Below are 11,988 nucleotides of genomic sequence, written 5' to 3' on the forward strand. Positions count from 1 at the left end.
GAATTGCTGTTGCAGTCAATCACTGCATGTAATAAAAGGACTTTGCCAAGAGTCTATATTCCTGGAGGGGCCCTGCCTGCCCTTTACCAAAGCCTAAGTTGTATTTTTCAGACTGTTACTTTGTTTTCAACAGTGCTAGTTGCTTTTAAACAAACTGTAGCACAGAAATTAGCCTCATCCACAAGGTCTGCCTCACAAGAGCAGAAAGTCAGTCAACTAAGGATGAACTGACTACAAAGCTATTGTTCTCTCTACAGGTGACTGTTTAACTAGAAAACACTGTCAACAAATGATCTAATCAGACACATAATGCTGAAGTGTAACAAGATCCTATTTTCAAAGGAAATGTCTTAACAGACTTAGCGATGCCGCAGAGACAGAAATGGCCCCTGAAAGCACTCCAGCCACCTAACCATTTCTGTCTCCTTCCTAAAATTAGAAGAAAATTCCACTATTAACAGCGTTAGGAAATACTTTAATGCTACTGGGGGGGTAGGAGGATTTAAAGATTTCTTTGGAGTGTATCAAGACATACCAGGGCGGGTGAGAGGCACAGCTTGTTAAGGCAGCAGACCCAAGCTTGATAACCTGAGTTCCAGCCCTAGGACCCACATGGTGGAAGGAAAGAAAAACCAACTGCAGGAAGTTCTCCTCTAATATCTACACAAGTGCCAAATACACACACACACACACACACACACACACACACACACACACACCTTTTAAGGAAAAGGTATGGTTATTTTTTAAGTCATATCAAATACTTCAGTACCAGAAGCTTAAGGAATATATTAGACATATTTGAAGTCTTTGATGACTCCTCCCACAGCCTTCCTTCATCTCTCCCCAGAGGTTACCATTAACTCTGAACTCAGTGTCCCTCTCCCACACACTAATATATTTTCTTATGAAAGTATGAATCCATAAAAATGCAGTAACATCTCATTCTTTTCATAAATTTCAGGTATTTAATGACTATGGTACATGCCCAGAAGAACAAAGGATGCACAACAGTACAGCATCCTTGGCTACCCAGGTTCTGGAGCAAAGATCACAGGGGTTTCATGCACATCTACATGGGGACATGCTACACAGAGAAACAATGATGTGGATATTTGCCTCTGCCTTTTGTACATCAATGTCTTTTATACATATACATTACTTTTTGCTGTTAAAATATTCTGGAAAACTCTTCTCTAAATTACATAAAGTTTCTTATTTCTCTCCCTAAATGTTTACAAGGCATTTCAATACATGAAACTAATTTAACAATTCCCCTATTAGAAAAGTTGGTTCCCTAATTCCCCTATTAGAAAACCTGGCTTTGTGTGCTCCTACAGACCTGACTCTGATCCCTGGGACTCACGTGGTGGAAAGACAAAAGAAAGAAAGGATTCACTCCCAAGTTTTCCTCTAACCTCCACACATGAATCATGGCATGAGTGTGCCACACAAATGTGCGTGTGTGTGTGTGTACGTGCATGCATGTAGGTGTGACTTTAAATTTTTTGGTGTAATTGTTGTTCTCCTCTTTTGAGGCAAGATCTCATGCAGCTAAGGCTGATCTTCAACTTGTCATGAAGCAGAGGCTAGCCTTCAACTCCTAATCTTTCTGCCCACTACACACAGTATTAATTTATACTAGTATCAGACAAGTGTTTTGTAACCTTTATAAACATCAGACTGTTCATCTACGACATGAACTTGTGCTTTGTTTTTAGACACAGAGCCTCAAGCAGGTCTCAAACTCACTATCTCGTCTCGAATGGCCTTCCGTTCTAATCCTCCTACCTGCATCTTTCCAATTTTAAGCTTACAGGCGTGTACTACCATGCCTATCCCTGATTTCAGCATTTTGAGACGGCCTCACTATGTAGCTCAGGCAGGCCTGGAGCTCCTGTTGCAGCCCAGGCTGGCGCTGGATTTGGAACCTTCCTGTCTTGGCCTCCCCAGTGTGGACACTACAAGCAAGTACCACCATGCCTGGCTCTACAACTTATCTTTGATGCCTAACTTTATTTTCTAAAGATTCACTCATGCCACACATATATGACATATGTACACATACATATTACATGCAGATTTTCTAACAAGGAAATTTTCCTAATTCATACAAAGGAAAGAGTACCTATGTACCTGAAATGATGGCTAACGTAGAAAGCCACCAACTTAACCGGTTCTATGCAGACATATCCAGCCCAGAAAACTCTCAAGAACTACCATGCACTATACTACTATAGTATCATGACTGTTCATCCATGCTTTTGGAACTGTTTTACGGGAGGTGGGAAATGGCATGCAAAGAAGTAGGGAAATGTTCCCCTGAAAAAGCTATCATTAAGTAATCCAATTACTTTCATTACTGTTTATTCCATAACAAGGTAACCACTATCAATTTAGCCCCAAAAGTCAATTTCTAGGGCTGGACATGTGGCTCAGTTGGCAGCGCACTTGGCTAGTAGGCATGAAGCCCTGGGTTCAGTCCTTCACACTGTATAAAGCCAGGCTTGGTGGCACACATGCCTGTAATCCCAGCAACGGCAAGGTGGATGCAGCAGGATCAGAACCAAGGTCGTCCTTAACCACATAGTGAGTTTGAGGCCAGCCCGGGCTAAATGAGACCCTATGTCAAAAAACAAACAAAAACAGAAAAAAGGAAACCAAAACACACGTAAACTCCCTGAATATCATACTGGTGATTTATACATCTATCAGTATCACATTTCTGTTAGATTCCCTAAAATGTTACATTTACCAACATACATAACACTTGAAAAATATACTCTACATTGTCTCAATTATAATTTAAGGCTAGGATGGTGGTGGCATACACCTTTAAACCCAGCACTCAGGAGACAGAGAAAGGCGAGCTCGGAGTTCAAGTGGTCTACAGAGGAACTTCCAGGACAGCCAGGGCTACACACACACACACAAAAAAATCCTGTCCAAAAATTAAAAAAAATCAATCAGTTAATTAATTAATTAATTAGTAAAATTTCTCTAAGAATTCTTAGAAATGGGGGCTAGAGAGAAGGCTCAGTGAAAAAGAGTACTGGCTGGGTCCCAGGTTCAATTCCCAGCATCCACATGGCAGTTCACAACTGTCTGTGACTCCAGTTCCAGGGGATCTCACACCCTCTCACAGACATACATGTAGGCAAAACAATGATGCATGTAAAATAAAAATAAATAATAATTTAAAAAAATTCTTGTCAAACTAAGGCTGGAGTTGGGGCTGGAAGGATGGTTCAGCGGTTAAGAGCAGATTGCTCTTCCAGAGGACCCAGGTTCAACTCTCAGCACCCACATGGCAGTTTACAACTGTCTGTACCTCCAAGATTTGTCACCCTCACACAGACAGACATACATACAAAACACCAATGTACATACAAATAAAGATTTTTAAAAAAGGACTGGTGTTAACAAATAAGTAACAGTTAATCAACAAATGACGACACAGAGGTTATTTTCACCTACTCACTGTGCATTCCTACCTCCTCTTGTCTCTCCTACCTACAATACTCATTCTCTATAGTGTCCCTCAGGCAAGAGCAAGTGCACAACTATACACTGTATCCAGGTACTGAAAAAAAAGATGCTCCCTCCCATCCCTCCCCCCCCCACATACCTGGGTCACATTCCTCCTAAGGGGGATAGTCATGCTTTCCCCCTTTCCAATGCATAAATCAAATGGCACATGGCAGTCCAGCCATTCCTTACTATGGCGAGGATCATAGAAAAAAAAAGCAAAAAAAAAAACATGAAGCATCCCATCCCAACTGTTTAACAGTTTTAAAATGAATTGGTTGAATATTTAGACCAGCACCAACTGACAAGTTTAATTATAACCACGAAGCCTATGATCGGCTGACTCACACTGGCCCTCTATATTTGGGGAGGTTTATGACTGACAGTGTAGTATTTCAAGAGAAAACTGTGTGGGTGGAGAAGTGAAGGTTAAGGAAAAGCAGAGTCACTATTTGTCACTGTTACTTCGCAGGTCAAATCCCAACCCCGAAAACAATCTCTTCTTCCTTTCCCACATGCTGTGTTCACTCTGGTTTGGAGTCAGAAGAATGGCAGAAGCCACATTCCAAGCAGGACCCTCAGAAGGAGGGATCTGAATGCAAGCCTGCCTTATCACTTCGATCAGAGCATTAATAAGCATTTCCTACCAACACTTGTAACCTAAACAACACTTTATAATGACTAACAAGGAACATTTTGTAAGCAAAATAATGAAAAGAGCTGGCTGTTAATACCAGTTACTAAGGAGGCTGAGGCAAGAAGGATGACTAGTTCAAAGCCAGCCTGGACAGCATTATGGTACTCTCTCAAAATACATACATACATATATATATATATACACATACATACATACATAGAAACAAAGCAAAAACCTGAAAGAGCACACAAACATCATACTGGCCTACCACTACTGCCCTAGACTTCTACCTGCCCCGCCCTCACATTATTGGGCTTGCTAAGGTTTTCCTAAGAAGTTTATGTATTTGCTCCCCTGAGGGTTACACAGCAACTTTCAATTCTAGGACAGGGAAAGGGCAAGGGAAGGAAGGGTTCTTCTGCTCCTCCAGGGAGAACAGAGTTCAGTTACCTCTCTGTGTAAATTCTGACAAACTTTCTATTTCAATCAAGTATCAACTAAGAGGTACTATATGCAGGTCACGTCTATTATTTCTCCAAAACCAATGCATGAATTATTCCTTTATCAGTTCCCGACTTCCTTCCTCTAAATAATTAATAGCATGCTTAAATATTTTAAAGGGGAAAAAAGTCCACCTCAGAATGGTTGCAATCAGAATTTTTCTTGTCAGTTGATGGGTTAGACATCAAGTTTGCTGGTAACAGAATGCCCGTGCTTTGCTAACACAGTAACAGGGGATTCTACCGAAACAAACAAAAGTCCAAAAGATGGGCACTGAGTTACTAGACTATATTGTGAGAATAAACGGAAGCTGTACCAATAGGCTAATAAATACCATCTGGAGTTAACACACGCCCTACCTACCAGGTATAGCTCTCAGAAACCGCAAAACTTGGGAAAACGAAAACACTTAAAGGCAGAGTCAGCCTCCAACTGTAAACAGTCAGAGAAAGCAGAGAAAGCACAGCACCAGTTCACACGCACATCCATCAAACACCCTGACAGAGGTCAGCAGTCCTTACCAGGGCATTCTTAGGATCGCCGAAAGATGCCTCCACAGCTACCTGACTTCTGGAAGAACACATTTCGAGGCAGGAAACCGAAGAAGCACCTAAGCCGACAACCTCCTAAAGGCGAGGTGGCGACACCTCTGAGGACCGCCAAGGCGCGATGGGCTGGCTCGGCGCCAAAGGATCAGAAGAGCAGAGAGACCCCTCGTCCCCGCCGGGCGCCCCCGCGCGCGCACTGCCCAACTCCCTCACCTGGGAAAGTTGCAACCAGAGCTATCCCCGCCCCTCGGGCGCCGCGCCGTCGCCATGGCGACCGCCCCAGCCCCCCCGCAGCGGACCCCACAGCTCTGCATCCCGCGGCGGGCTCGGGCTCCGCTCCCAGAGCCGCAGGGACCGGGGATACGGAGCCCGGAGACCCGGAAGGCGGGCGCGGGGGAGGATGCGGAGTGCGGAAAGGCGCCGGCGCCCGCCGTCCCCGGGGTCCGCGCCGGCCCGGGCGTCCTCACCCTTCACTTTCCCGAAGGTGCCGACGCCCAGCGTGTCCCCCAGGATGTAGTGACCGATCTTCACCCGCCCGTCGTGCTTCTGCTTCTCGGCCGTCGCCATCTTTCTCCAGGAACTGAGTCTGCGCAGGGCGCCGCGGGAGGGGGCGGAGGGGGCGGGCAGGACCGCGCCGGGGGCGGGCGGGCGCCGAGGGGGTGGGGACGCGGGTGCGCCGCGGCGGGGCGCAGTCGCCGGCCGCCGCCCGCGCAGGCCCCGCAGGCCCCGCAGCCGGCCGCCCAGCGCGCTCGCTCCCCCTGGTGGGCCGGGCGGCGGGGAGGCGGGAGCGGCGCCGGTACTCGCCTCGGCGCCCGGCATCCCTGTGCGCGCGCCCGCCCGCCCGCCTGCGCACGGGAGGGCTCCCCCTCCCCCCGCCGGGCGGGCCGCAGTCCCCCACACTCGCCACGCGAGGGTCTGCGTGTGAGGCTGCAACCCCCGGAACCCCCAGGAGTGCGATGCGTAGACGTTGCCCGCGGGTAGTGCGGTGGGACACCGCCCTACCACCGACTTCTACCGTTGGTTTTCCTCTCACCTCGGTGGCATCTGGAAGCCCAGGGTGTTTTCATTTGCACTTTTAATAGCCACTGCTCTAACAAACAAAAAAACTCCGAACAAGTAAATTACTGTTGAGCACTGCACGACTCAAGCAGCCTGGAGGGTTTTCCTTCCTAAGAAATTTACTACCCTGAAATTTCCCCTGTGGCGAACAGCAGGCTGGGAATGTCTGTGAGTGTACGTGTATCCGAAAAGAGGGATGTTATCCTAATTTATGGTGTATTAATATTTTTACATTTTCAATGAAATATACACTTTCACTGAACCAAAAAAAATGAGAGTATTGTTTGTATAAATGGAGCCACAACGTATCGCAAAGAAAGTAGGTTTATTTGTAGTAGAATTTTAAAATGTCTGTTACTCTAATAAACAAAACCAACTGCATTATCATTAAAAATGTATATGCCTTCCTTCAATTTGGAAGTTTCGGTTTCTATCAGTGTCAATGGACAAAAAGGTCAGTCTTCATGAACAAGCATTTTTTAAGAGACCACATGGGCAAATGACAGATTAGACTTCCAAAAGCCACGTGTATGCCTGCACTACACATACTCACATCAAGTAAATGCTTTAAAAAGGAAAGAAGGTAATCACAAAATAGTCCAACGGTGTGCTGCTTACATCACTAGGATGTTGCAAAAGAGCAAACGGAATCTCAGTTTCGTAAAACCATTTGCCAATTCCTCCCGAAACAATGAAGACTGGACAATATAATACAGCATCAAGCATGGAGGTAGCTGCTTTAATCCTAGCTCTCCTAGACAGAAGCAGGTGTATCTCTGTGAGTTCCAGGGCTATGTAGAGAACTCCAGGCTAGCAGGACTGGGACTGTCTGAAAAGAAAAAAACAATCTTCAAAAGCTAACAATAACACAAAGGGAACTGGAGAGTTTTATTTTTGTTTTTCTTGCTTTGGTTTGTTTTTTGGCTTTTCAAGACAAAATTTCTCTGTGTACCACTGGCTGACCTGGAATTTACTCTGTAGATCAAGCTACCCTTAAATGTTTCTTTTCTTTTCTCTTTTTTTTTTTTTTTTTTTTTTTTTTTTTGCAAAATGTTATTATCATATAACTATGATTAGTATATAGAGTTCAAAGTCTCAAAAACCCTGGAATCAAAATAAAATGCTCTGAGTATTAAAAATACTTTCTCGGTATATATTTTAAAAAATCTTTTAATTTCCTTTGATACGTGTTTTAAGACTACTTAACACTTTGATTTACCTTTCCAAAGTCTCAGTTAGAAAATCTAATAAATCATACATTTTAAAACTTGAAATTCAATAAAGTTTTGTGGTTAAACATGTTTAAGTAAAAGATAATTTAAAATAAGAAAATGAATAAATGCACTCTGGTATTATTTTCACTTTTGGACTGTTGCTTTTATTGCTGAAACAGGGTCTTATGTTCCTCAGACTTGACTAATTTTATGTTCATTCTTACTTTTCTGGGTTTTTTTTTTTAAGATAAGATTTAATTTTTTTTTATGTGCATTGGTATTTTACCTGTATGTCTGTGAGGGTGTCAGATCCCCTGAAACTGGAATTACAGACAGTTGTGACTGCCATGTAGGAGTTGGGAATTGAACCCAAGTTCCCTGGAAGAGAGCATCCAGTGTTCTTAATGCTGAGCCATCTCTCTAGCTCTTAGTTTTTTGTTTTAAATGTTTTCAGTAAAGCCTACTTTTGCTGGTTGTGTAGAAAGCCTGAAATAGTAAGTCAAACTGTGAGCAAAAACTTAGAGATTGTCTTATTTATTGACCACAGCTCAGGCTAAAGTAGCTTTACTTGCTCAGGGTTTTAAAGGTTTTATTTGTAGGGGTTTTGTTGTTGTTAGGGGGTTTTGTTTTGTTTTGTTTTTTGAGGTAAAACTTGTATTCAATTGAATGTCTGAAGTAGTAAGGAATAAACCTTCTGTCCCTCTTTGCTTATTCTCTTTCCTTCCAGGTTTAAAAAATGTTAATAACAGCCAGGCACAGTAGTGCACATCTGTAATCCCAGTACTTGGGGAGGCAGAGGCAGGCAGATCGATGTTAGTTCTAGGCCAGCCTGGTCTACAAAGGTAATCCAGGACGTACAAAACTACACAGAGAAACCCTGTCTGTGGGGGGGGAAAGTTAACACTTTTTTCCAATTCCTTTTCATTCTCTCACTGATCCATCTCCAAGCCTTCACTTTCTTCAGACACTTTTTAATTCTATCTGCTATGAAAACTGACATTTTTCAATAATATGAAGAAAGTGAACAGTTTGATATTCTACTGCGAGAATTCTCTGTATTTCCCTACCCCCAACCATGATGGACTATGCTACATAGCTCCCCAGTCTTGCAGCCTGGAGGCAAAGATAAGTTAGTCTGTGGCTGACACCCAGCTTTTATCAGTTGTAACTCCAGCCCATCTCAGCAAAGGGCACTTATGTATAAGCAAGCAGAAAATGAATAGAAGTAGCTTGAATCCACTATAGTTTAAGAGACGCTACTATTGCCTGCTTTAGTACTATGGCATTTATTAACTCAAATAATTGGGTCCTGATGAAAACACACCGGGATGACCCAACACCGGTGGAGCACAATGGAGGGGACCAAGACTGACAGCTTCCTCAGTCTCTATTCTTACTCTTTAGCCAATTGGTGCTTCTACGAAATAGTGTCTCTTCCTGTTCTTAAGTACTAGACTCTACAGTTTCATGCTTTTTACATTATTTCATTGTTCATCTGTAATTGTGTTAGTTGAGGCAGGATAGGAACAACTGTAAAACAGCCTAAATGTTTTCCTTTACAAGAATTGCTGTGATTATGGTGTCTCTTCACAGCAATAAAACCCTAACTAAGGCCCCTATCTTCAAGGCACGATGGATGTTACCTCCAACCTCAAGCCAAAATAAATTCTTCCTTCCTCAAGCTGTTTTTCTTGGGTGTTTTGTCTCAACAATAAGAAAAGTCACTAACACTGCTTTCTTTCTTTGCTGTCAAATAATCCTAGAATATTTCTCTATATTTAGATATTGCTGACTAAATGTATGTGTACCCAAAATTTACCTGTCTGAATCTGCCACCCTGTGTCTGCTTTCCCCTCAGGGATAGCAGGAACCATTGTGCACCAAGCTGGACAGGAGGGAGGGGAGTTTAGCTGGGGCACAGGTAAGTGCGGAGCACCCAGCTAAAGGACACACCTATGAATAGCTTCAAAGACCTGGTTTGGTTTATTGGGGCATGGAGTTGGGGAGGGATTTATGCCCCTGAGGGGGTGGCTAGGGTCTCTGGAGGAAGGACTGTGTGGCCATGTACCATTGGCCAAGGCAGGGATGTTGGAGAATGCTTCGTCTCCATACTCGGGATGGGAGTGAGGGGATGACATTATAAGATCAAACAAGAAGTCAGGTAATAAATTTTGCTAGGGTTGATGGCAGCGTGATGGTGGCTGGCTTTGTGGCACCACGTTGGGAGGGGTTGAAGCTTCTTCGACCCTTTCTCCATAGCCCTGTGCCATTATGGTCTCAGAGAAATTCTACCTTTACTGGGATTATAATCTGAGGGGCAAGTTGGTCATGAAGATAAAGGGCAGTAATAGGATTCTTGCCCATCAAGCCCACAGAGGGCTTTCACTCCACCATGTAGGATGACAACACAAGGAGTCTGTCTGTCTACTTTCTCACTGTGAGTCCTTACCAGAACCTGCTGGTACCCCAGCTCAGACCTCCAGCCTACAGGACAGTGAGAGACAAATTTCTGTTCTTTACAAGCCACCTGATTTATGCTATTTGCTTATAAAGCAAGAAAAAGAAAAAGCAAAACTTTTTTTGCTCCCACCTTTAAACATTTTGACCAGATTCTTCTGCATATACCAAGTGCCTTACAAATGACCATATCTTCCTGAAAATAGTGTAGGTCCCATAAGTTGAAATCTCAGTCCCATAGGATCCCCACCCCTATCAGTTGTCAAACATATACCTCAGGTTATGACTTGTACTTCTATACATTGGGATGATGGCCCACAGCCCCTTCCTCTAGTTCTGTTAGTTTTCTACAGCAGCTTACAGAACCTAAGAAAACAGTTTACTTACCAGTTAACTATAAATAATGTCACAAAAAATCCATCGGATGCAAGAGACAGATCAGGCAAAGAATTTAGGAAGAGGTTCCCTAGCTTACTCCTGGCATACGAGCACCTGGGAAATTGTAAATGTGCAGCAATCCAAACCATGTGCTTCTGAATTTCTGTGATGCCTTTATCACATAGGCAGGGGATATGATTACTACTTCCATCTCCTTGCACTCCGCAGAGGCTGGGAGATAGAGCTGACCAGTGTCAATTTTCTAATCACAGGGTTGGTTCCTTTGGTAAGCATGTCCCATCTTAGGCTATCCCACAATCCCTCTATTAGAACCAAAGATGTTCCTATCACATACATGGGAGATTGCAAAGGTGACAGGAGCTCTGTCAGGAACAGGGTTCAAAGTCCACCTATTAAACAAAATAGTGTCCTAGTGCTTTCTCCTAGAGAGGTGTCAGAAGCCATGAGCCACAAACCGAGCACAAATATCACATATCTGCTTTTGTTTATGTTACCATCACAGCACTCCAAAGCAGGAGGGTTACTGTGCCTCCTTAGGCTTTTCTCAATTGTGATGTTTTTGCAAACATGTCCTAGTTTGGCAGCGTTGTGGTACAGTGGTGTGGTTTAGAATGTCCCACTAAAATTCATCTGGTGCTTCTCTCATGGCTACATGTCCGCTGGGCTAAGACCAGGAGAAAAACCAGATTAATGGTCTTTCATCGTACTTCTCACGTAGCCAAGTCACATCCTGTCAGCAAGATTGATCCTGTTGATCTTGACCTTGGTTACCTGGATTTATCATGTTCTCCTTTTATAAAGTTACACTGTTTCCTCTTTCCAGCATCAGGAAAGAAATCATTAAAGTCCATCCTTAAGAATTAGAAACTTAGGGCTGGAGAAATGTTTCCATGAATAATTGGATAAGAGAACATACAGTTCTCCAGAGGACTCACGTTCAGTTCCCAACACCCATGGCAGGGTGGTATGCTCAGTGATTACTTGCTGCTCTTCCAGAGGATTCTTCCCAGCACTCACACCAGGTTGCTTATACCCACACCTATACTGCAGTATCAGGGAATCTAGTGTCCTCTTCTGGCTTCTGAGGGTACCTGCAGATACATGCTACACACAGAGAGACAGAGAGAGAGGGGTGGGGAGGGAGGGAAGGCATACACTAAAATAACTTATTCAAAACTTGGAAATTTGTTCTCCAGCTTTAGTTTGTAGTATCCACAAAGTGTTTGAGAGGTTGAATTGGAAAGATCACAAACAAGGTCTACACAGTGAGATGGTTTTGGTATCCTTAAAAAGAAAAGATGGAATATCATTACATAAATTATTTTAGAATTCTTCATCTCCTTTCTCCCATCTATTTTTCTACTCAAGCAAGCACTCTCCTATACCACTATCAAAGTGTGTAGCCTATACCACTATCGAAGTCTCACTGTGTAGCCTTGGCTGGCCTAGAATCTGAACTCAGTTTGTAGACCACTGTGGTGGTTTGAATGAAAATGCTACCCCACCCCTTGTTTCCCAGATGGAAGAACTGTTTGGACACCATGATGAAAGCAATTTACAGAAGAAAGAGTTGATTTGGGGCTTATGGCTCCAGAGGGTTAGAGTCCATGATACTGGAATGAAAGTGGCTGGCAGTAGCAAGTAG

The 11,988-nt window shown here is 43.6% G+C and overlaps 1 protein-coding gene across 1 annotated transcript in view; it reads right to left on the reverse strand.

The window, feature by feature from the left end:
* Prkaa1 (protein kinase AMP-activated catalytic subunit alpha 1) overlaps positions 1 to 5,811 on the reverse strand; it is a 31,630-nt gene extending 25,819 nt beyond the window's left edge. Inside the window, exon 1 of the mRNA XM_055601107.1 lies at positions 5,682 to 5,811. Within this exon, the coding sequence (XP_055457082.1) occupies positions 5,682 to 5,781 (100 nt within the window). The 5' untranslated portion in view covers positions 5,782 to 5,811. The remainder of the gene's footprint in view (positions 1 to 5,681) is intronic.
* Between the last annotated feature and the right edge of the window lie 6,177 nt (positions 5,812 to 11,988).

This window comes from Psammomys obesus, unplaced genomic scaffold, assembly GCF_907164565.1.
Source record: "Psammomys obesus unplaced genomic scaffold, mPsaObe1.curated_primary_1811, whole genome shotgun sequence".
Taxonomy (NCBI): domain Eukaryota; kingdom Metazoa; phylum Chordata; class Mammalia; order Rodentia; family Muridae; genus Psammomys; species Psammomys obesus.